The 26461-nt window shown below is 49.7% G+C and overlaps 1 protein-coding gene across 1 annotated transcript in view; it reads right to left on the reverse strand.

The window, feature by feature from the left end:
• Positions 1-26158, reverse strand: part of LOC135054500 (zinc finger protein 271-like) — a 67937-nt gene extending 41779 nt beyond the window's left edge. The window contains exons 1-5 of the mRNA XM_063957619.1: positions 26091-26158; positions 13343-13486; positions 12518-12706; positions 12183-12261; positions 11966-12063 (exon numbers count right to left, since the gene is read on the reverse strand). Of these exons, the coding sequence (XP_063813689.1) occupies positions 11966-12063; positions 12183-12261; positions 12518-12706; positions 13343-13420 (444 nt within the window). The 5' untranslated portion in view covers positions 13421-13486; positions 26091-26158. The remainder of the gene's footprint in view (positions 1-11965; positions 12064-12182; positions 12262-12517; positions 12707-13342; positions 13487-26090) is intronic.
• Between the last annotated feature and the right edge of the window lie 303 nt (positions 26159-26461).

The raw sequence follows: 26461 nt of genomic DNA on the forward strand, positions 1-26461 counted from the left end.
CCTGAAGCCATCCCTCTAAGAAATATGAAGACAGCAACCATTGCCAAGGAACTATTGCTGATTTTATCCCGCCTGGGCATACCCAAGGAGGTCCTCACTGAGCAGGGGACCCCCTTTATGTCCCGGCTGATGAGCGACTTATATCGGCTGCTGGGGGTTAAGAAGATTCGCACCTCAGTGTATCATCCCAAGACTAATGGCTTGGTGGAGCGTTTTAACTGCACACTCAAGCAGATGCTCAGGAGGGCAGTCGTCCAGGACAAAAGGGATTGGGACCAGCTCCTACCTTTTCTGATGTTCGCCATCCGAGCGGTTCCGCAGCCTCTACGGGCTTCTGCCCCTTTGAGCTTTTATACGGCAGACAGCCCCGGGGAATCCTGGATCTCCTAAAGGAGGGATGGGAACAACAGACGTCCCCGGAGCCAAATGTAGTACAGTTCGTTCACCTGCTCTACGGCGGATCAAGCAGATAGCTTCGTTGGTCAGAGATCATATGACTCAGGCCCAGTCTAGACAGAAACGTCATTAACGATGTGCCAGCTGAGAAATGGAGATTTAACCCTGGAGACAAGGTCTTGGTCCTGGTACCCACAGTGGAGGGCAAGCTTTATGCCCATTGGCAAGAGCCACATACAGTACTCGAGGCTGTGGGACCAGTGACTTATCGTGTGAGCCAAACGGGAAAGCAAAAGCTTACACAGATCTATCATATAAATCTGCTGAAGCCTTGGAAGGAAAGCTCAGAGACAGCAACTGCAAGAGTGGCCAAGATCTCGGCATGCGCGGTCCCAATTGACAGATTTTTCGACGATGTCAAGATGTGTCAAGCTCAAGACATGGTCAGGGGTAATGTAGAGGTCTTTTCGGTGATTCCAGGGAGGACTAAGATCATCGAGCATGATATCGTTACTCCTCCGGCGGTAGTGGTCAATCTGCGGACGTACTGGATACCCGAGGCAAAGAGGGACGCAGTACGCAAGGAAGTGGAGGAAATGTTACACCTGGGGGTTATTGAAGAGTCCACCAGTGGATGGAATAACCCCATAGTGCTGGTTTCCAAGCCATCTGGAGAACTGCGGTTCTGCAACGACTTTCGCAGGTTGAACCAAGTATCGAAATTTGATGCCTACCCCATGCCACTTGTTGATGAGATGATCGAGTAACTGTCCCAAAGCCAATATTTGACCACTCTTGACCTTACTAAAGGCTACTGTCAGATTCCCCTCACTGAGGCTGCCAAAGCAAAAATGGCTTTTTCAACCCCAGAGGGCCTGTTTCAGTATCGAGTCTTGCCATTTGGTCTTCACGGGGCCCCAGCCACATTCCAGCAGGCTATGAATAAGCTCCTCCAGCCCCACCGAAAGTACGCAGCTGCGTACCTAGATGACATTGTTATCTTCAGCAACGACTGGGAGTCTCATCTGGCCAAAGTGGAAGCCGTATTAAAGACTCTGCGCTTCCACGGCTTCACAGCCAACCCAGAGAAGTGTGCGATAGGTATGACAGAGACTAAGTACTTGGGGTATGTGGTGGGCCGGGGCCAAATCAATCCTCAGGTCAATAAGGTGGAGGCGGTTGCTGCCTGGCCAAGGCCTGACAACTCAGGGCCTTCTTAGGCCTGGCGGGATATTACAGCAAGTTTGTCCGGAACTTTGTCACCAGAGCAGCTCTGCTCACTGATTGCTTGAAAAAATCCGGACAAGCTTGTGTGGACGTTTCAGGTACATGAGGCCTGGAAGGACTTAAAAAGTGCCCTGTGTAAAGCATCAGTGTTGAAAACCCTGGACTTCGGAAAAAGGTTCATCCAGCAGACGGATGCTTTGGGAACAGGCCTAGGAGCAGTGTTGTCTCAGGAGGTAGGGGAGGAGGAGAGACCAGTCCTCTACCTCAGCAAGAAACTACTGCCTAGGGAACCGCTATATGCCACGGTAGAGCAGGAATGCCTGGCTATCAAGTGGGCAGTAGAGGCTCTGAGGTACTATCTCCTGGGACAGGAATTCACCTTACTCACCGATCACGCTCCGCTCCAATGGATGTGCCTGAATAAGGAGTCCAACGCCCGGGTAACACAGTGGTTCCTTGCCCTCCAGCCGTACCGCTTCAGGGTCCAGCACAGAGCAGGAGGATTACAGGGCAACGCGGATGCCCTTTTGAGGAAGTTCCTCTCCTCAGAGGGTGCAGAGCCCTGTGGGGTGAAGCTAGAGTGGGCAGGGGGGAGGACTTGGAGAGAGACCGACCCAAAAAGGGGTACGCCTGCTGAGATTGGCGAGCAGGTATGTGCACTACAGAAGGACTCTGCTTCACCCGTAGGCTCGAAGCCTAGGGGGAGGATATGTGGCAGTCCAGTCCGGAGATGCCACCCTGGGTGTTTGCATAACAGGGCACAACAGTTCGGGTGCCCCAAACTAAAGCAACCTGAGTTTAGGACTGGACCAAGAGGAAGCCTGAGGGAGGTGTTAGGAAACAGCAGGTTGTCATTCAGCCTTAGCACAGCCGGTTTTTGGTCCCTGGGGTTTGGATGGGAGAGAGAGTGGCCGGGATACCATCCATGTATGTCCGATCCAGGTTTGGGAGAAAGTGCTCCCAGTAATCAGGCACACCTGTGCCACACTTTTATAAAGCTCGTTAGGGCAAGGGCTCAGGGCTCCTGATGCCAACAAGTGGCCAGGCGATAGAGGGTGGGCCAGTGTGTTAGAGACAGGGAGCCTGAGATTGTGTACATGCTGTTTGAGAACTGGTGCCTAATTAAGGTACCCATTGAAACTTGCTGTGAAAAATAGGATTTTAATTACCTACCGGTAAATCCTTTTCTCGTAGTCCGTAGAGGATGCTGGGGTCCATATTAGTACCATGGGGTATAGACGGGTCCACCAGGAGCCATTGGCACTTTAAGAGTTTAACAGTGTGGGCTGGCTCCTCCCTCTAAGCCCCTCCTACCAGACTCAGTCTAGAAACTGTGCCCGAGGAGACAACATATTTGGAGAGAAGGAAAAACACAGATAGTGGAGAGATTCACACCAGCTCACACAACAAGGCAAATCCGGCCAAAAAAAGGCCGGAAACTCAGTAACAGCTGAAACAGTACTGAAACAGTAAATAATGCAGAACTTACCTAGGAACAAAGCAGTACTAAACCAAATAACCACTACAGGATTAAGAAGCGTTGGGCGGGCGGGCCCAGCATCCTCTACGGACTACGAGAAAAGGATTTTCAGGTAGGTAATTAAAATCCTATTTTCTCTTACGTCCTAGAGGATGCTGGGGTCCATATTAGTACCATGGGGATCTACCAAAGCTCCCAGAACGGGAGGGAGAGCGCGCAGGCTCCTGCAGAACTGCTTGACCAAACTTGAGGTCATCAGTGGCCAAAGTATCAAACTTGTAAAACTTACCAAACGTGTTCGACCCAGACCAAGTAGCCGCTCGGCAAAGCTGCAAAGCCGAGACACCCCGGGCAGCCGCCCAGGAAGAACCCACTTTACGAGCAGAGTGGGCCTTAACAGATTTTGGACCCGGCAATCCTGCCGTAGAATACGCATGCTGGATGGTGAACCTGATCCAGCGAGAAATCGTCTGCTTAGAAGCAGGACACCCAATTTTCTTGGGATCATAAAGGACAAACAGAGAGCCCGATTGGAGGAACTGTAGCACCACACTGAGATCCCAAGGTGCCGTGGGAGGCACAAAGGGAGGTTGGATGTGCAGGACCCCTTTCAAAAAGGTCTGAACCTCAGGGAGGGCAGCCAATTGTTTCTGGAAGAAAATGGATAAAGCTGAAATCTGGACCTTGATGGATCCCAATCTCAGGCCCATATCCACACCTGCTTGCAGGAATAGGAGAAACCGTCCAAGTTGAAACTACACCGCAGGAAACTTCTTGGATTCACACCAAGACACATACTTTTTCCATATTCGATGGTAATGTTTAGATGTTACTCCCTTCCTAGCCTGTATCAGGGTAGGAATAACCGCCCTCAGAATCCCCTTCCGAGCTAAGATCTGGCGCTCAACCTCCTTACCGTCAAACGTAGCCGCGGTAAGTCTTGATAAGCGAATGGCCCCTGTTGTAGAAGGTCCTCTCGAAGAGGAAGAGGCATTGGATCATCCAGCAGTAGATCCAGCAGATCCGCGTACCAAGCCCTCCTCGGCCAGTCCGGAGCAATGAGGATTGCCAGAACCTTTGTTCTTTTTACAAGCTGTAGAACTCTTGGAATGAGAGGAAGTGGAGGGAACACATACACTGACGGGAACACCCACGGTGCTACCAGTGCTTCCACCGCCACTGCTTGTGGGTCTCTCGACCTGGAACAGTACCTCCACAGCTTCTTGTTGAGGTGGGAGGCCATCATGTCTATGTGAGGAACCCCCCACCAACCGGTTACCTCCTCGAACACCTCTGGGTGGAGGCCCCACCGCTGAGGAAGTCAGCCTACTCCCGGAATGAAGACTGCTGACATTGCTACTGCGTGCCTTTCTGCCCATAGGAGGATCCTGGTCACCTCTGACATAGCAGCTCTGCTCTTCGTTCCGCCTTGTCCGTTTATGTACACGTTGTCCGACTGCCCCTGAACAGCCCAATCCTACAGAAGGTGTGCTGCTTGAAGAAGGCTGTTGCACACGGCTCTTAGCTCCAGTATGTGTATTGGAAGAAGGGATTCCTGACTTGACCACCTTCCTTGGAAGGATTCCCCTAGAGCGACTGCTCTGGGTTTTCCCAGGATTTTTCAAATATAGCATTTAATTCCTTAGATGCAGGGAAGGTTAACGAGGCTTTCTTACTGTCTGTGAAGTAAGCCTCCTCAGGAGGTGTGTCAGCAATATTTAACACATCTCTCATGGCCTCAATCATCAACTGCACCCCCTTAGCAAGTGATGCCATCCCCCTCGACACATCCCCATCACCGCCTGCCGTGTCAAAATCGGTATCCGTGTCATACTGCGTAATTTGGCCAAGAGCGCGTTTCTGAGAGTGTACCGCAGAGGGGGCCGAGGGAACAGAACCGGAGCATACTGCCATAGAGGACTGCAATACCGAGTTGCATTCTAAGTCTGTGTAACCCTCTCTGAAATCTGAGAAATAACCACTCTAATAGAGGCAAACCACTCCGGTTCTCTAGGCGGGATCTGCGCTACAACAGTGCAATCCTGATTACATGGAATGGGATCTTCCTGAGAAGATATATCCTATGCAGCATATGAGACAGAGTCTCTAGACATGGCTGTTAGCAAAACCACACACCCCACATACACACAGGGTAAAGGGCAGACAGAGTTTCCCCCCTAAGAATGGCAGAGAGACACAGAGATTGGAGCCAACCCACACACAGCGCTATATGGGTATAGGGAGACCCTTAACCAGCGCTGACTGTGTGTCCCCCTCCCTTCTACAACCCCCTGGTACTGTACAGATAGCTGGAGTTGCTCTGGAGGGGCTGCTCTTCACGGGCAGCTTGCAGGCAGGAAAATGGCGCTGAAACGCTGCTGGGTCCGTTTTGAGGAGAAGCTCCGCCCTCTTAATGGCACTGTCTTCCCGCTCTTTGGAGATTATACTGGCCTGAGGATTTTGCTGCTGGCTGAGATCCAGGGACCCCGACAGGCTGTGTGGTCAGTATAGGGTGTAGGCGCCGGCTCAGGGCGTCCCTCACAGCGCCGCACCATGTACCGCTGAGCCCCGGAGCGCAGTTAGTACTGCGCTCCCTACCCTGTTGCCATCTTCACATCGGCTCCCCTCTTGCCAGGGGGCCGATGACTCACTCGCCACCGATCTTCTGGCTCTGTAAGGGGGTGGCGGCATGCTGTCGGGGTGAGCGATCCCCTGCGGCGGGGAGCGATCTATCCCCTCAGGAACTCAGTGTCCAGTCAGCAGAGACAGTGGCTCAGACCCCGCAGGGTGGACACTACTCAGTCCCTCGATGCACGGAGGCTGTTGCCAGCAGCCTCCCTGTAAAATAAAAAAAACTCTAAAATTAACTTTTACTAAGAAAGCTCTGTAGAGCTCCCCTAGCTGTGACCGGCTCCTCTGGGCACATTTTCTAAACTGAGTCTGGTAGGAGGGGCATAGAGGGAGGAGCCAGCCCACACTATTAAACTCTTAAAGTGCCAGTGGCTCCTAGTGGACCCGTCTATACCCCACGGGACTAATATGGACCCCAGCATCCCCTAGGACGTAAGAGAAAATAAGAATTTACTTACCGATAATTCTATTTCTCATAGTCCGTAGTGGATACTGGGGACTCCGTAAGGACCATGGGGAATAGCGGCTCCGCAGGAGACTGGGCACAAAGTAAAAAGCTTTAGGACTACCTGGTGTGCACTGGCTCCTCCCCCTATGACCCTCCTCCAAGCCTCAGTTAGGATACTGTGCCCGGACGAGCGTACACAATAAGGAAGGATTTTGAATCCCGGGTAAGACTCAAACCAGCCACACCAATCACACCGTACAACTTGTGATCTGAACCCAGTTAACAGCATGATAACAGAGGAGCCTCTGACAAGATGGCTCCCAACAATAATAACCCGATTTTTGTAACAATAACTATGTACAGGTATTGCAGACAATCCGCACTTGGGATGGGCGCCCAGCATCCACTACGGACTATGAGAAATAGAATTATCGGTAAGTAAATTCTTATTTTCTCTAACGTCCTAAGTGGATGCTGGGGACTCCGTAAGGACCATGGGGATTATACCAAAGCTCCCAAACGGGCGGGAGAGTGCGGATGACTCTGCAGCACCGAGTGAGAGAACTCCAGGTCCTCCTCAGCCAGGGTATCAAATTTGAAGAATTTAGCAAACGTGTTTGCCCCTGACCAAGTAGCTGCTCGGCAAAGTTGTAAAGCCGAGACCCCTCGGGCAGCCGCCCAAGATGAGCCCACTTTCCATGTGGAATGGGCTTTTACAGATTTTGGCTGTGGCAGGCCTGCCACAGAATGTGCAAGCTGAATTGTACTACAAATCCAACGCGCAATCGTCTGCTTAGAAGCAGGAGCACCCAGCTTGTTGGGTGCATACAGGATAAACAGCGAGTCAGATTTTCTGACTCCAGCCGTCCTGGAAACATATATTTTCAGGGCCCTGACTACGTCTAGCAACTTGGAATCCTCCAAGTCCCTAGTAGCCGCAGGCACCACAATAGGCTGGTTTAAGTGAAATGCTGAAACCACCTTAGGGAGAAATTGAGGCCGAGTCCTCAATTCTGCCCTATCCGTATGAAAAATTAGGTAAGGGCTTTTATAGGATAAAGCCGCCAATTCTGATACACGCCTGGCTGAAGCCAGGGCTAACAGCATTACCACTTTCCATGTGAGATATTTTAAGTCCACAGTGGTGAGTGGTTCAAACCAATGTGATTTTAGGAATCCCAAAACTACATTGAGATCCCAAGGTGCCACTGGAGGCACAAAAGGAGGCTGTATATGCAGTACCCCCTTGACAAACGTCTGAACTTCAGGAACTGAAGCTAGTTCTTTTTGGAAGAATATTGACAGGGCCGAAATTTGAACTTTAATGGACCCTAATTTTAGGCCCATAGACAGTCCTGTTTGCAGGAAATGCAGGAAACGACCCAGTTGAAATTCCTCTGTAGGGGCCTTCCTGGCCTCACACCACGCAACATATTTACGCCAAATACGGTGATAATGTTGCACAGTTACATCCTTCCTGGCTTTGATCAGGGTAGGGGTGACTTCATCCAGAATGCCCTTTTCCTTCAGGATCCGGCGTTCAACCGCCATGCCGTCAAACGCAGCCGCGGTAAGTTAGAGGTAGAGGCCACGGGTCTTCCGTGAGCATCTCTTGAAGTTCCGGGTACCAAGTCCTTCTTGGCCAATCCGGAGCCACGAGTATAGTCTTTACTCCTCTCCTTCTTATGATTCTCAATACCTTGGGTATGAGAGGCAGAGGAGGGAACACATACACTGATCGGTACACCCACGGTGTTACCAGAGCGTCCACAGCTATTGCCTGAGGGTCCCTTGACCTGGCGCAATATCTGTCCAGTTTTTTGTTGAGGCGGGACGCCATCATGTCCACCTTTGGTTTTTCCCAACGGTTCACAATCATGTGGAAGACTTCTGGGTGAAGTCCCCACTCCCCCGGGTGGAGATCATGTCTGCTGAGGGAGTCTGCTTCCCAGTTGTCCACTCCCGGAATGAACACTGCTGACAGTGCTATCACATGATTTTCCGCCCAGCGAAGAATCCTTGCAACTTCCGTCATTGCCCTCCTGCTTCTTGTGCCGCCCTGTCTGTTTACGTGGGCGACTGCCGTGATGTTGTCCGACTGGATCAACACCGACTGACCCTGAAGCAGAGGCCTTGCCTGACTTAGGGTATTATAAATGGCCCTTAGTTCCAGGATATTTATGTGAAGTGACGTTTCCATGCTTGACCACAAGCCCTGGAAATTTTTTTCCTGTGTGACTGCTCCCCAGCCTCTCAGGCTGGCATCCGTGGTCACCAGGACCCAATCCTGAATGCCGAATCTGCTGCCCTCTAGGAGATGAGCACTCTGTAACCACCACAGGAGAGACACCCTTGTCCTTGGAGACAGGGTTATCCGCTGATGCATTTGAAGATGCGATCCGGACCATTTGTCCAGCAGATCCCACTGGAAAGTTCTTGCGTGGAATCTGCCGAATGGAATCGCTTCGTAAGAAGCCACCATTTTTCCCAGGACCTTTGTGCATTGATGCACTGACACATGGCCTGGTCTTAGGAGGTTCCTGACTAGGTCGGATAACTCCCTGGCTTTCTCCTCCGGGAGAAACACCTTTTTCTGTACTGTGTCCAGAATCATCCCTAGGAACAGCAGACGTGTCGTCGGAATCAGCTGCGATTTTGGAATATTTAGAATCCAACCGTGCTGTCGTAGTACTATTTGAGATAGTGCTACTCCGACCTCTAACTGTTCTCTGGACCTTGCCCTTATCAGGAGAAAGTCCAAGTAAGGGATAATTAAGACGCCTTTTCTTCGAAGAAGAATCATCATTTCGGCCATTACCTTGGTAAAGACCCGGGGTGCCGTGGACAATCCAAACGGCAGCGTCTGAAACTGATAATGACAGTTCTGTACCACAAACCTGAGGTACCCTTGGTGAGAAGGGCAAATTGGGACATGGAGGCAAGCATCCTTGATGTCCAGAGACACCATATAGTCCCCTTCTTCCAGGTTCGCTATCACTGCTCTGAGTGACTCCATCTTGAACTTGAACCTTCTTATGTAAGTGTTCAAGGATTTCAGATTTAAAATGGGTCTCACCGAGCCGTCCGGCTTCGGTACCACAAACAGCGTGGAATAATACCCCTTTCCCTGTTGTAGGAGGGGTACCTTGATTATCACCTGCTGGGAATACAGCTTGTGAATGGCTTCCAATATCGCCTCCCTGTCGGGGGGAGACGTTGGTAAAGCAGACTTCAGGAACCGGCGAGGGGGAGACGTCTCGAATTCCAATTTGTACCCCTGAGATACTACCTGCAGGATCCAGGGGTCCACTTGCGAGTGAGCCCACTGCGCGCTGAAAATCTTGAGACGGGCCCCCACCGTGCCTGAGTCCGCTTGTAAGGCCCCAGCGTCATGCTGAGGACTTGGCAGAAGCGGGGGAGGCCTTCTGTTCGTGGGAAGAGGCTGTCTGCTGCAGTCTTTTTCCTCTTCCTCTGCCCCGGGGCAGATATGAGTGGCCTTTTGCCCGCTTGCCCTTATGGGGACGAAAGGACTGAGCCTGAAAAGACGGTATCTTTTTCTGCTGCGAGGTGACTTGGGGTAGAAAGGTGGATTTCCCGGCCGTTGCCGTGGTCACCAAGTCCGATAGACCGACCCCAAATAACTCCTCCCCTTTATACGGCAATACTTCCATATGCCGTTTGGAATCCGCATCCCCTGACCACTGTCGCGTCCATAATCCTCTTCTGGCAGAAATGGACATCGCACTTACTCTTGATGCCAGAGTGCAAATATCCCTCTGTGCATCTCGCATATATAGAAACGCATCTTTTAAACGCTCTATAGTCAATAATATATTGTCCCTGTCCAGGGTATCAATATTTTCAGTCAGGGAATCCGACCAAGCCACCCCAGCACTGCACATCCAGGCTGAGGCGATTGCTGGTCGCAGTATAACACCAGTATGAGTGTATATACTTTTTAGGACATTTTCCAGCTTCCTATCAGCTGGTTCCTTGAGGGCGGCCGTATCAGGAGACGGTAACGCCACTTGTTTTGATAAGCGTGTGAGCGCCTTATCCACCCTAGGGGGTGTTTCCCAGCGCGCCCTAACCTCTGGCGGGAAAGGGTATAATGCCAATAATTTTTTAGAAATTAGCAGTTTTTTATCGGGGGAAACCCACGCTTCATCACACACCTCATTTAATTCATCTGATTCAGGAAAAACTACGGGTAGTTTTTTCACACCCCACATAATACCCTTTTTTGTGGTACTTGTAGTATCAGAAATGTTCAAAACCTCCTTCATTGCCGTGATCATGTAACGTGTAGCCCTACTGGAAAATACGTTTGTTTCTTCACCGTCGACACTGGAGTCAGTGTCCGTGTCTGTGTCTGTATCGACCTGATGTAACGGGCGCTTTAGAGCCCCTGACGGTGTTTGAGACGCCTGTACAGGTATTAACTGATTATCCGGCTGTCTCATGTCGTCAACAGACTTTTGTAAAGTGCTGACACTATCACGTAATTCTTTCCATAAGATCATCCAGTCAGGTGTCGACTCCCTAGAGGGTGACATCACTAACACAGGCAATTGCTCCGCCTCCACGCCATTTTCCTCCTCATACATGTCGACACAACGTACCGACACACCGCACACACACAGGGAATGCTCTGATAGAGGACAGGACCCCACTAGCCCTTTGGGGAGACAGAGGGAGAGTTTGCCAGCACACACCAGAGCGCTATATATATACAGGGATAACCTTATATAAGTGTTTTTCCCTAATATAGCTGCTGTATATCTTTATATGCCAATTTAGTGCCCCCCCTCTCTTGTTTTACCCTGTTTCTGTAGTGCAGGACTGCAGGGGAGAGTCAGGGAGCCTTCCTCCAACGGAGCTGTGAGGAAAAAATGGCGCCAGTGTGCTGAGGAGATAGGCTCCGCCCCCTTTTCGGCGGCCTTTCTCCCGCTTTTTTATTGAAATTTAGGCAGGGGTTAAATACATCCATATAGCCCAGGAGCTATATGTGATGTATTTTTAGCCAAAAAAAGGTATTTCTATTGCGTCTCAGGGCGCCCCCCCCCAGCGCCCTGCACCCTCAGTGACCGGAGTGTGAAGTGTGCTGAGAGCAATAGCGCACAGCTGCGGTGCTGTACGCTACCTTAGTGAAGACAGGACGTCTTCTGCCGCCGATTTTCCGGACCTCTTCAGTCTTCTGGCTCTGTGAGGGGGACGGCGGCGCGGCTCCGGGACCCATCCATGGCTGGGCCTGTGATCGTCCCTCTGGAGCTAATGTCCAGTAGCCTAAGAAGCCCAATCCACTCTGCACGCAGGTGAGTTCGCTTCTTCTCCCCTTAGTCCCTCGATGCAGTGAGCCTGTTGCCAGCAGGTCTCACTGAAAGTAAAAAAAAACCTACTTTAAACTTTTTCTCTAAGCAGCTCAGGAGAGCCACCTAGATTGCACCCTTCTCGTTCGGGCATAAAATCTTAACTAAGGCTTGGAGGAGGGTCATAGGGGCAGGAGCCAGTGCACACCAGGTAGTCCTAAAGCTTTTTACTTTGTGCCCAGTCTCCTGCGGAGCCGCTATTCCCCATGGTCCTTACGGAGTCCCCAGCATCCACTTAGGACGTTAGAGAAAGTCTGTTTACCAAGCTGTGGAAATAAACGGTCTGCATTTCTTCCATACAACTGTGTCAGCGTCTTGTCTGGTGGAAGGTCGCTTGTTACAGTATAGAAAACCACTGCATCGGGCCACTAGATTTCTGTTGCCGGCCCTGGTGAGACCCTAAATCCCACCTACCTGATCCTCCTGTGGGATCCTGTAATTCTCTTCTGTACAATCCTGGGAATACAGAGGACGGGGACATCTCTCTGGGGTATCTCTGTTACTGGGTCCATCTGTAGGAGACACACAGTGACTGAGTACAGTGTATATATGTGATTATCAGGTGATGTGTGTATATAGGGGGCCCCCAAACCTGCTTTCCCCTGTACAATACATGACAGTCTCCTCTTACCCAGTGATGTGAGGGGCCAGTGATTCTCCATCATCACGTTCTTGTACAGACCCCTGTGTTCCTCTATATACTCCCCCTCCTGCATGGAGAGATAGACAGTGACACCCTGACACCTTATAGACACCTGACACACACAATGATACAGTCATCACCCAGACACATCCCCTGGTGTTACTGTATAATGTCCCATTCCCAGCAGTCACCTTTCCAGTCATCACCCAGACACATTCCCTGGTGTTACTGTCTAATGTCCCATTCCCAGCAGTCACCTCTCCAGTCATCACCCAGCCAGGCCCCCAAAAGTTATTGTATAATGTGCCATTCCCAGCAGTCACCTCTTCAGTCAGCAGCTGAATGATCTTGTTGGCGAGTTCCAGGATCTTCTGGTCATTGTGTCTCTCATGTATCAGAGAGTGAGGTGGAGGCACCAGGATGGGGCTCTGGGTCCTGCTCAGTCCTCCTGCCACGCGGAGACAGCTGCTGGGTGTCTCAAAATCCCTTGTCTTCTTCACTACTGCATAATCCTGTGTATTAGGGGAGACTTCAGATATCACTGCAAACTCTGCAGGATTCCCTCACCTCCCAAGTCATGTCCCTGTATTATTACTATAGATATAAGTGATGTCATTGTGACACTCTCAGATCCCCTAACCTCCCCAGTCATGTCCCTGTATTATTACTATAGATATAAGTGATGTCACTGTGACGCTCCCAGATACCCTCAGATACCCAGTTATGTCCCTGTATTATTACTATAGATATAAGTGATGTCACTATGACACTCTTAGATTCCCGCACCTCCCCAGTCATGTCCCTGTATTAATATAGGTATAAGTGATGTGACTGTGAAACTCCCAGATCCCCTCACCTTCCCAGTCATGTCCCTGTATTATTGCTATAGATATAAGTGACGTCACTGTGACACTCCCAGATCCCCTCACCGCCCCAGTCATGTCCCTGTATTATTACTATAGACATAAGTGATGTCCCTATGACACTCCCAGATCCCATCACCGCCCCAGTCATGTCCCTGTATTATTACTATAGATTTAAGTGACGTCACTGTGACACTCCCAGATCCCCTCACCTCCCCAGTCATGTCCCTGTATTATTACTATAGATATAAGGGATGTCACTGTGATACTCCGAGATCCCCTCACCTCCCCAGTCAGCAGGTAGATGATCTCTAGGGAGAGATTTATTATCCTCTCCATTTTCTGATGTCTGTCTGTGTCCATTCTCAAAGAATCAGGGAGAATACAGGAGGTACGACTAAAGCCTCCGTTACTTCACAGCTTGAGTGCCTAGGAAAAAATACAATACTGTACATATAATACATGTAACATATAATATGTAACACTGAGAGACAAGTAAGTATCACCTTTCCCACCAGCCATAGAATCCTGATCAGTGTGTCTAAGAATGAATAACAGAACACCACAGACTGCTCCACCTGTATAATAACAGCACACAACAGTCCACTCCCACCTGTATAATAATAATAAGAATTTACTTACCGATAATTCTATTTCTCGGAGTCCGTAGTGGATGCTGGGGTTCCTGAAAGGACCATGGGGAATAGCGGCTCCGCAGGAGACAGGGCACAAAAAGTAAAGCTTTAGGATCAGGTGGTGTGCACTGGCTCCTCCCCCTATGACCCTCCTCCAAGCCAGTTAGGTACTGTGCCCGGACGAGCGTACACAATAAGGGAGGAATTTTGAATCCCGGGTAAGACTCATACCAGCCACACCAATCACACCGTACAACTTGTGATCTAAACCCAGTTAACAGTATGATAACAGCGGAGCCTCTTAAAAGATGGCTCACAACAATAATAACCCGATTTTTGTAACTATGTACAAGTATTGCAGATAATCCGCACTTGGGATGGGCGCCCAGCATCCACTACGGACTCCGAGAAATAGAATTATCGGTAAGTAAATTCTTATTTTCTCTATCGTCCTAGTGGATGCTGGGGTTCCTGAAAGGACCATGGGGATTATACCAAAGCTCCCAAACGGGCGGGAGAGTGCGGATGACTCTGCAGCACCGAATGAGAGAACTCCAGGTCCTCTTTTGCCAGGATATCAAATTTGTAGAATTTTACAAACGTGTTCTCCCCTGACCACGTAGCTGCTCGGCAGAGTTGTAATGCCGAGACCTCTCGGGCAGCCGCCCAAGATGAGCCCACCTTCCTTGTGGAATGGGCCTTAACCGATTTAGACTGTGGCAGGCCTGCCTCAGAATGCGCAAGTTGAATTGTGTTACAAATCCAACGAGCAATCGACTGCTTAGAAGCAGGCGCACCCAACTTGTTGGGTGCATACAGTATAAACAGCGAGTCAGATTTTCTGACTCCAGCTGTCCTGGAACATATTTTCAGGGCCCTGACAACTTCTAGCAACTTGGAGTCCTCCAAGTCCCTAGTAGGTGCAAGGCACCACAATAAGCTGGTTCAGGTGAAACACTGACACCACCTTAGGGAGAGAACTGGGGACGAGTCCGCAGCTCTGCCCTGTCCGAATGGACAAACAGATATGGGCTTTTTTGAGAAAAAACCACCAATTTGACACTCGCCTGGTCCAGGCCAGGGCCAAGAGCATGGTCACTTTTTATGTGAGATGCTTCAAATCCACATATTTGACTGGTTTTAAACCAATGTGATTTGAGGAATCCCAGAACTACGTTGAGATCCCACAGTGCCACTGGAGGCACAAAAAAGGGGTTTGTATATGCAATACTCCCTTGACAAACTTCTGGACTTCAGGAACTGAAGCCAATTCTTTCTGGAAGAAATTTTACAGGGCCGAATTTGAACCTTAATGGACCCCAATTTGAGGCCCATAGACACTCCTGTTTGCAGGAAATGCAGGAAACGACCGAGTTGAAATTTCTTTGTGGGGCCTTCCTGGCCTCACACCACGCAACATATTTTCGCCACACGTGGTGATAATGTTGTGCGGTCACCTCCTTTCTGGCTTTGACCAGGGTAGGAATGACCTCTTCCGGAATGCCTTTTTTCCCTTAGGATCCGGCTTTCCATCGCCATGCCGACAAACGCAGCTGCGGTAAGTCTTGGAACAGACATGGTACTTGCTGAAGCAAGTCCCTTCTTAGCGGCAGAGGCCATAAGACCTCTGTAAGCATCTCTTGAAGTTCCGGGTACCAAGTCCTTCTTGGCCAATCCGGAGCCATGAGTATAGTTCTTACTCCTCTACGTCTTATAATTCTCAGCACCTTAGGTATGAGAAGCAGAGGAGGGAACACATACACCGACTGGTACACCCACGGTGTTACCAGAACGTCCACATCTATTGCCTGAGGGTCTCTTGACCTGGCGCAATACCTGTCCCGTTTTTTGTTCAGACGGGACGCCATCATGTCCACCTTTGGTATTTCCCAACGGTTTACAATCATGTGGAAAAAACTTCTCAATGAAGTTTCCACTCTCCCGGGTGGAGGTCGTGCTGAGGAAGTCTGCTTCCCAGTTTCCATTCCCGGGATGAAAAACTGCTGACAGTGTTATCACATGATTTTCCGCCCAGCGAAAAATCCTTGCAGTTTCTGCCATTGCCCTCCTGCTTCTTGTGTCGCCCTGTCTGTTTACGTGGGCGACTGCCGTGATGTTTTTCCCACTGGATCAATACCGGCTGACCTTGAAGCAGAGGTCTTGCTAAGCTTAGAGCATTATAAATTTACCCTTAGCTCCAGTATATTTATGTGGAGAAAAGTCTCCATACTTGATCACACTCCCTGGAAATTTTTCCCTTGTGTGACTGCTCCCCAGCCTCTCAGGCTGGGCTCCGTGGTTACCAGCATCCAATCCTGAATGCCGAATCTGCGGCCCTCTAGAAGATGAGCACTCTATAACCACCACAGGAGAGACACCCTTGTCCTTGGATATTGGGTTATCCGCTGATGCATCTGAAGATGCGATCCGGACCATTTGTCCAGCAGATCCCACTGAAAAGTTCTTACGTGAAATCTGCCGAATGGAATTGCTTCGTAGGAAGCCACCATTTTTACCAGGACCCTTGTGCAATGATGCACTGTTTTTAGGAGGTTCCTGACTTGCTCGGATAACTCCCTGGCTCTCTCTTCCGGGAGAAACACCTTTTTCTGGACTGTGTCCAGAATCATCCCTAGGCACAGCAGACGTGTCGTCGGGATCAGCTGCGATTTTGGAATATTTAGAATCCACCCGTGCTGATTGTAGCAGTATCCGAGATAGTGCTACTCCGACCTCCAACTGTTCCCTGGACTATGCCCCTATCAGGAGATCGTCCAAGTAAGGGATAATTAAGACGCCTTTTCTTCGAAGAAGAATCATCAATTCGGCCATTACCTTGGTAAAGACCCCGGGGTGCCGTGGACAATCCAAACGGCAGCGTCTGAAACTGATAGTGACAGTTCTGCACCACGAACCTGAGGTACCCTTAGTGAGAAAGGCAAATTTGGGACATAGAGGTAAGCATCCCTGATGTCCCGGGACACTATATAGTCCCCTTCTTCCTGGTTCGTTATCACTGCTCTGAGTGACTTCATCTTAATTTGAACCTTTGTAAGTGTTCAAAAAAAAATTTTTAGAATAAGTCTCACCTAGCCTTCTGGCTTCAGTACCACAATATAGTGTGGAATAATACCCCTTTTCTGTAGTAGGAGGGGTAATTTAATTATCACCTGCTGGGAATACAGCTTGTGAATTTTTTCCCATACTACCTCCTTGTCGGAGGGAGACTTGGTAAAGCAGACTTCAGGAGCCTGCGAAGGGGAAACGTCTCGACATTCCCATCTGTACCCCCGGGATACTACTTGTAGGATCCAGGGGTCCTGTACGGTCTCAGCGCCATGCTGAGAACTTGTCAGACGCGGTGGAACGCTTCTGTTCCTGGGAATGGGCTGCCTGCTGCAGTCTTCTTCCCTTTCCTCTATCCCTGGGCAGATATGATCTTATAGGGACGAGAGGACTGAGGCTGAAAAGACGGTGTCTTTTTCTGCAGAGATGTGACTTAGGGTAAAAAACGGTGGATTTTCCAGCAGTTGCCGTGACCACCAGGTCCGATGGACCGACCCCAAACAAGTCCTCTTCCTTTATACGGCCATACTGTGCCGTTTGGAATCTGCATCACCTGACCACTGTCGTGTCCATAACATCTTCTGGCAGTTATGGACATCGCGTTTATTCATGATGCCAGAGTGCAAATATCCCTCTGTGCATCTCGCATATATAGAAATGCTCTATAGTCAATAAAATACTGTCCCTGTCAAGGGTATCAATATTTTTAGTCAGGGAATCCGACCAAGCCACCCTAGCTCTGCACATCCAGGCTGAGGCGATCGCTGGCCGCAGTATAACACCAGTATGTGTGTATATACTTTTTATTATATTTTCCAGCCTTGTCAGCTGGTCCTTGAGGACGGCCCTATCTATAGACGGTACCGCCACTTGTTTTGATAAGCGTGTGAGCGCCTTATCCACCTTAAGGGGTGTTTCCCAACGCGCCCTAACTTCTGGCGGGAAAGGGTATACCGCCCATAATTTTCTATCGGGGGGAACCCACGCATCATCACACACTTTATTTAATTTATCTGATTCAGGAAAAACTATGGTAGTTTTTTCACATCCCACATAATACCCTCTTTTGTGGTACTTGTAGTATCAGAAATACGTAACACCTCCTTCATTGCCTTTAACGTGTGGCCCTAATAAGGAATACGTTTGTTTATTCACCGTCGACACTGGATTCAGTGTCCCTGTCTGTGTCTGTGTCGACCGACTAAAGTAAACGGGCGTTTTAAAACCCTTGACGGTGTTTTTGAGACGTCTGGACCGTACTAATTGTTTGTCGGCCGTCTCATGTCGTCAACCGACTTTGCAGCGTGTTGACATTATCACGTAATTTCCTAAATAAGCCATCCATTCCGGTGTCGACTCCCTAGAGAGTGACATCACCATTACAGGCAATTGCTCCGCCTCCTCACCAACATCGTCCTCCTACCTGTCGACACACACGTACCGACACACAGCACACACACAGGGAATGCTCTGATAGAGGACAGGACCCACTAGCCCTTTGGAGAGACAGAGGGAGAGTTTGCCAGCACACACCAAAAACGCTATAATTATATAGGGACAACCTTATATAAGTGTTTTCCCTTATAGCATCTTAATATATATATAAGCATATCGCCAAATTAGTGCCCCCCCTCTCTGTTTTAACCCTGTTTCTGTAGTGCAGTGCAGGGGAGAGCCTGGGAGCCTTCCCTCCAGCCTTTCTGTGAGGGAAAATGGCGCTGTGTGCTGAGGAGATAGGCCCCGCCCCTTTTTCGGCGGCCTCGTCTCCCGCTCTTAACGGATTCTGGCAGGGGTTAAATATCTCCATATAGCCTCCGGAGGCTATATGTGAGGTATTTTTAGCCAAAATAGGTATTCATTTGCCTCCCAGGGCGCCCCCCTCCCAGCGCCCTGCACCCTCAGTGACTGCCGTGTGAAGTGTGCCGAGAGGAAAATGGCGCACAGCTGCAGTGCTGTGCGCTACCTTTAGAAGACTGAGGAGTCTTCTGCCGCCGATTCTGGACCTCTTCTTACTTCAGCATCTGCAAGGGGGCCGGCGGCAAGGCTCCGGTGACCATCCAGGCTGTACCTGTGATCGTCCCTCTGGAGCTGATGTCCAGTAGCCAAGAAGCCAATCCATCCTGCACGCAGGTGAGTTCACTTCTTCTCCCCTAAGTCCCTCGTTGCAGTGATCCTGTTGCCAGCAGGACTCACTGTAAAATAAAAAACCTAAGCTAAACTTTCCTAAGCAGCTCTTTAGGAGAGCCACCTAGATTGCACCCTTCTCGGCCGGGCACAAAAATCTAACTGGCTTGGAGGAGGGTCATAGGGGGAGGAGCCAGTGCACACCACCTGATCCTAAAGCTTTACTTTTTGTGCCCTGTCTCCTGCGGAGCCGCTATTCCCCATGGTCCTTTCAGGAACCCCAGCATCCACTAGGACGATAGAGAAAATAATAATATTATTATTATTATCATCAACAACAACAGCACACCACAGACTGCTCCTCTGAAAAATAATAATAATAATAATAATAATAATAATAGCAGAACACCACAGGCTGCTCCCCCTGTATAATAATAATAATAATAGGATTTTAATTACCTACCGGTAATTCATTTTTTCGTAGTCCGTAAAGGATGCTGAGGTCCACATTAGTACCATGGGGTATATACGGGTCCACTGGCACTTTAAGAGTTTAATAGTGTGGGCTGGCTCCTCCATCTATGCCCCTCCTACCAGACTCAGTCTAGAAACTGTGCCCGAGGAGACGGACAACTTTGAGAGAAGGATATTACACAGATAGTGGCGAGATTCACACCAGCTCACACAAACAAGGCAAACCAGGCTAACTAGCCTGAAAACTCAGCAACAGCTGAAACATTACTGAACCCAGTAAAAAAAATGCAGTACTTAACTAAGAACAAAGCAGTACTGAACCAAGTAACCACTGCAGGGTAACGAAGCGCTGGGCGGGCGCCCAGCATCTTCTACGGCACAGGTACTCAAACTCGGTCCTCAGGACCCCAAACAGTGCATGTCTTGCAGGTCTCCTGACAGAATCACAAGTGAAATAATTAGCTCCACCTGCGGACCGTTTAAAATGTGTCAGTGAGTAATGAATTCACCTGTGCACCTGCTGGGTTACCTGCAAAACATGCACTGTGTGGGGTCCTGAGGACCGAGTTTGAGAACCTATGCTCTACGGACTAGGAGAAAAGGATTTACCGGTAGGTAATTAAAATTCTATTTTCTCTTACGTCCTAGAGGATGTTGGGGTCCACATTAGTACCATGGGGATGTACCCAGAACTGGAGGGAGAGCGCGGAGGCTCCTGCAGAACTGATTGACCAAACTGTAGGTCCTCAGAGGCCAAAGTATCGAACTTGTAGAACTTAGCAAACGTGTTCAACCCAGACCAAGTAGCCGCTCAGCAAAGCTGCAAAGCCGAGACACCCCGGGCAGCCGCCCAGGAAGAACCCACTTTGGGAGCAGAGTGGACCTTAACAGATTTTGGACACGGCAATCCTGCCATTAAAAATGCATGCTGGATAGTGAACCTGATCCAGCGAGAAATCGTCTGCTTAGAAGCAGGACACCCAATTTTCTTGGGAACATAAAGGACAAACAGAAAGTCCGATTATCTGTGACGAGCAGTCCTCTTCACATAGATCTTAAACGCCCTCACAGCATCCAGGCATGTTGATGCAATTGAGGAGTCAGTAGCCACTGGCACCACAATAGGTTGGTTGATATGAAAAGCTGATACAACCTTTGGAAGGAACTGCTGACGCGTCCTGAGCTCAGCTCTATCTTCATGGAATATTAAGTAGGGGCTTTTACAGGACAAAGTCCCCAATTCCGACACACATTGAGCAGAAGCCAAGGCCAACAACGTGAGCGCCTTCCACGTGAGGAACTTGGCCTCAGCCTTCTGTAAAGGTTCTAACCAATCAGATTGCAGGAAATGCAACACCACATTATGATCCCAGGGTGCCGTAAGCGCCACAAAGGGAGGCTGGATGTGCAGAACCCCTTTCAAAAAGGTCTGAACCTCAGGGAGGGCAGCCAATTGCTTCTGGAAGAAAATGGATAAAGCTGAAATCTGGACATTTAGGGATGCCAACCTTAGGCCCATAACCTCACCTGCTTGCAGGAAGTGGATAAACCTCCCAAATTGAAACTCCACCGCAGGAAACTGCTTGGATTCACACCAAGACACAGATTTTTTTCCAAATTCGACGGTAATGTTTAGACATTACTCCCTTCCTAGCCTGTGTCAGGGTAGGAATAACCTCTTTCGGAATACCTTTCCGAGCTAAAATCTGGCGCTCAAACTCCATGCCGTCAAACGTAGCCGTGGTAAGTCTTGATAAGCGAACGGCCCCTGTAGTAGAAGATCCTCCCGAAGAGGAAGAGGCCTTGGATCTTCCAGAAGTACATCCTGCAGATCCGCGTACCAAGCCCTCCTTGGCCAGTCCGGAGCAATGAGGATCGCCTGAACTCTTGTTCTTTTTACAAACATTACAATTCTTGGAATGAGAGGAAGTGGAGGTAACACATACACTGACTTGAACACCCACGGTGTTACCAGGGCATCCACCGCCACTGCTTGTGGGTCCCTCGACCTGGAACAGTGCCTCCGATGCTTCTTGTTGAGACGCAAGGCCATCATGTCTATTTGAGGCACGCCCCAACGACTGTTCACCTCTGTGAACACCTCCAAATGGAGGCCCCATCCTCCTGGATGGAGATCGTGCCTGCTGAGGAAGTCCGCTTCCCAGTTGTCCACTCCCGGAATGAATTGCGTGCCTTTCTGCCCAGAGGAGGATTCTTGTTACCTCCGACATTGCAGCTTGCTCTTTGTTCCACCCTGTCGGTTTATGTAGGCCACCATAGTTACATTGTCCGACTGCACTTGAATGGCCCAAATCTGCAGAAGTTGTGCTGCTTGTAGAAGGCCATTGTACACGGCTCTTAGCTCCAGGATGTTTATTGGAAGAAGGGATTCCTGACTTGACCATCTTCCTTGGAAGGTTTCCCCTATGGTGACTGCGCCCCAACCTCTGAGACTTGCATCCGTGGTTAGAAGGATCCAGTTCTGAACCCCAAACCTGCGGCCCTCCAGAAGGTGAGGCAGTTGCAGCCACCAGAGGAGTGAAATCCTTGCTTTCGGCGACAGATGTATCCTCTGGTGCATGTGTAGGTGAGATCCCGACCACTTGTCTAGGAGATCCAGTTGGAATGACCGAGCATGAAATCTTCCATACTGTAGAGCCTCATAAGAGGCTACCATCTTCCCCAGAAGGTGAATGCACTAATGAACCGATACCCGGGCAGGCTTCAAGACATCCCGGACAATTGATTGTATCACCAACGCTTTCTCCACCGGTAGAAACACCCTCTGCACCTCCATGTTAAGGATCATCCCCAGGAAAGACAATCTCCTTGTCGGCTCCAAATGTGACTTTGGAAGGTTCAGGATCCAACCGTGTTCCCTGAGCAGATGAGTCGTGAGAGCAATGGACTGTAACAACTTCTCCCTGAACGAAGCCTTTATCAGATGATCGTCCAGATATGGAATTATGTTCACTCCCTGTCTGCGGAGGAGAACCATCATCTTTGCCATCACCTTGGTGAAGACCCTCGGTGCCATGGAGAGACCGAATGGTAGTGCCTGGAACTGATAGTGATTGTCTTGCAGTGCAAACCTGAGAGAAGCGTGATGCGGCGGCCAAATGGGAATGTGGAGGTACGCATCCTTGATATCTAGGGACACCAGAAACTCCCCCTCCTCCAGACCTGAGATCACCGCCCTCAGAGACTCCGTTAAACCCTTATCTAAGGGAGTTCAAATTCAAAATGATTTCAAGTTCAAAATTGGCCTGACTGAACCATCCGGCTTCGGTACAACGAAAAGGCTTGAATAGTAACCCCTGTTTTGCAGATGAGGTGGAACTAGAACAATGACCTCTGACCTTTCCAATTTTTGGATGGCTTCGCGCAGGATAGCCCTGTCTGTCAGTAAAGCTGGCAAGCCTGATTTGAAGAATCAGTGAGGTGGGAGATCTTGAAACTCCAGTATGTACCCCTGGGACCCAATATCCTGTACACAGGGATCCAGGCGTACGACTCCCAGACGTTGCTGAAACGTGAGCCTCGCCCCCACCAGCCCGTCCTCCAGGCTGTGCGGTCCACCATCATGCTGAGGATTTTAAAATACCAGAAGCAGGCTTCTAGTCCTGGCAACCTGCAGGTGTAGGTTTTTTTGGATTTTGCACGACCTCCTCTAAAGAAGGTGGTAGAAGGCTAGGACTTTTTTGTCTTAGCGTTCCCGAAAGGACTGCGATGCAGATGAAGGAAAGGGTTTCTTCGTTGAAAGCGGAGCTGAGGGAAGAAAAGGTGACTTACCCACGCATACAACGCTTCCCCAAATAGAGCCTGACCTGTGTAGGGTAGGTTCTCCACACTTCTCCTGGATTCCGCGTCTGCAGACCATTGGCGTAGCCAGAGTCCCCCGTGAGCTGAGATGGACATGGAAGATATTCTTGCATTCAGCGTACCCAGATCCTTCATGAATTCCACCATGAACCCCACAGAATCCTGTATGTTGCGTAAAAACAGTTCAATGTCACTTCTATCCATTGTATCTAAGTCCTCTAGTACCGTGCCTGACCACTTTACTATAGCTTTAGAAATCCATGCACAGGCAATAGTAGGCCTTAATGCTACCACTGAAGCAGTGTATATGGATTTGAGGGTAGTGTCAATCTTACGATCAGCCGGTTCTTTTAACGCGGTAGAACCCGGGACAGGTAAAACCACCTTTTTTGACAGCCTGGAGACAGAAGCATCAACTATGGGAGGGGCTTCCCAACTTTTCCTATCCTCTTCAGGGAAGGGAAAAGCCACCAGAATCCTTTTAGGGATCTGGAATTTCTTCTCCGGGTTTTCATAGGATTTAACAAATATATTGTTTAATTCTTCTGACGCAGGGAAGGTTAGCGAGGCTTTCTTACTGTCTGTGAAGTAAGCCTCCTCAACCTGCGCAGGTGGTGCATCAGTAATGTTCAACATCTCTAATGACCTCAATCATCAGCTGCACCCCCTTTGCGAGGGATGCCGCCCCCATCAGCACATCCCCATCACCGTCTGCCGTCTCAGAGTCGATATCCATGTCATCTTGCATAATCTGGGCAAGTGCACGTTTCTTTGGGCACACGCTAGGGGATTTAGAAGGAATAGGAACGGAACCTGACCAAACTGCTATAGAATTCTTTAAAACCTGAGTTTCAGTCTCAGTATGGGCTACCCTAGTAGAGATCTGAGAGATCATTCCCTTAATAGAAGTCAGCCATTCTGGCTCAGTAACAGTAATCTGAGACATTACATTACATTCCTGGGTACAGGAAATGGACTCTTCTGGAGTAGAAGGGTCCTCTGCAGCATAAGACACAGAGTCCCTGGACATGGATAGGTGAGAAACGTACACTCACACCCACACACACACACACAGGGAAATGTCAGACACAGTTTCCCCCCACCAAACCCTTCAGAGAAACACAGAGCTTGGAGCCAGCACACACACAGCGCTTCCCTAGGTAGATATAATACAACCACCTAGCTCTGACTGTGCATCTTAATAGACTACACAGTAATTACACAGCCTCCCCCCTTCAAAAACCCTCTGGTACCGCACAGGATAGCTGGAGTTGCTTGGAGGGACAGCTAAACCTGTCAGCGTCTCTGTAGCAGGATCTGCAGGCAGGAAAATGGCACTGAATGCTGCTGGGTCCACTCTGAGGAAAAGCTCCGCCTCCTGAACATGGCGCTGCTTCCCGCACTTCACTTCTTTATACTGGCCTGAGGAATGGTGCTGGCAGCATTACCGAGGTCCCTGACAGCCTTGGTGACCAGTGTAGGGTATAGGCGCTGGCTCAGGGCGCCCCTCATAGCTCCGCACTGTGTACCGCTGAGCATAAGGGAGCGCAGTCATTACTGTGCTCCCACCCTGTTGCCGCCATCTTCACACCGGCCCCCCGCTTGCTGGGGCTCCGGTGACTCACTCGCCACCGGAATCTTCTGGCTCTGTTAGGGGGTGGTGACATGCTGCGGGAGTGAGCGGTCGCCTAGGGTGGCTAACGATCATCACCCTCAGGAGCTCAGTGTCCTGTCAGCGGAGATAGTGGCTCTAACGTCTCAGGGTCGACACTACTCCCTCCCCAAGTCCCACGAAGCATGGAGGCTCTTTGCTAGCAGCCTCTGTGTGCCTAAAATACTCTTAGAAAAATAATAAAATTAAAGAAGCTCTAGGAGCTCCCCTAGCTGTGACCGGCTCCTCTGGGCACATTTTCTAAACTGAGTCTGGTAGGAGGGGCATAGAGGGAGGAGCCAGCCCACACTATTAAACTCTTAAAGTGCCAGTGTCTCCTAGTGGACCCGTCTATACCCCATGGTACTAATGTGGACCCCAGCATCCTCTAGGACGTAAGAGAAAATAACAACAGGACACCACAGGCTACTCCTCCTGTAAAATAATAACAACACACCACAGGCTGCTCACACTGTATATTAATAATAACAAGACACCACGGGTTGCTCCCCCTGTATAAAAATAATCACAGGACACTCCTCCTGTATAATAATAACAATAGGACACCACGGGCCGCTCCCCCTGTATAATAATAACAATAGGACACCACAGGCCGCTCCCCTTGTATAATAATAATAATAATAATAATAATAATAACAACAACAACATCAACAGGATACCACAGGCTGCTCCCCCTGTTTAATAACAGGACACCACTGGCCGCTGCTCCTGTATAATAATAATAACAGGAAACCACAGGCCGCTCCTCCTGTATAATAATAACACATACCTCCCAACATGACCCTCTCCAGGAGGGACAGAATGCTCTGCTCCTGGACTTTTATATTTAATATATGATTGCCATCACCTGTGCTGTAACACCTTTCTCATCCATTAACTAGTTAAATACAGGTGCCAGCAATCATAAATAAAGAGAAAAGTCCAGAAGCAGAGCATTGCGTCCCTCCTGGAGAGGGTCATGTTGGGAGGTATGATAACAGGACACCACAGGCTGCTCCTCCTGTATCTGTATAATAATAATAACAGGACACCACAGGCTGCTCCTCCTGTATAATAATAATAATACTAACAACAGGACACCACAGGCTACTCATCCTCATAATAATAATAATAATAACAACAACAGAACACCACAGGCTGCTCCGCCTATACAATAATAATAATAATAATAATAATAATAATAAAAGGACACCACAGGCTGCTCCTCCTGTATAATAATTATAATCTATAGCACCATTACCTGATGTCTCCTCTCTGCTCCTTCCCACCTAGAGACCCGGATGCTGTTATGGAGCACAGTGGGCGGGGATTAGGCCGGGTGGAAGGTGATACGCCGAAGTGGAGTGGAACGCACAGGATGAATGCGTGGTGGACCGCACGGACCGGAAGTGAGCGGGAACGCGGAAGTAGGGTGGAACGCACAGAGCGGAAGTGGTGTGTCCCGGGCTCCGGTGGTGTACCGCTGCAGAGGGCTCCGGCCTGGGGTTCCCAGCTGTGTGTGTGGGGGATGATTAGTGATATAGGGGGCGGTATATGAGTGCAGGACCCCCCTCCCCCGCGGTGACTGCTCTACATGGTAACCCCTTAGTGACCAGACTTCCTGTTACCATG

The sequence above is a fragment of the Pseudophryne corroboree genome, chromosome 3 (genome assembly GCF_028390025.1).
Source record: "Pseudophryne corroboree isolate aPseCor3 chromosome 3, aPseCor3.hap2, whole genome shotgun sequence".
Classification (NCBI taxonomy): Eukaryota; Metazoa; Chordata; class Amphibia; order Anura; family Myobatrachidae; genus Pseudophryne; species Pseudophryne corroboree.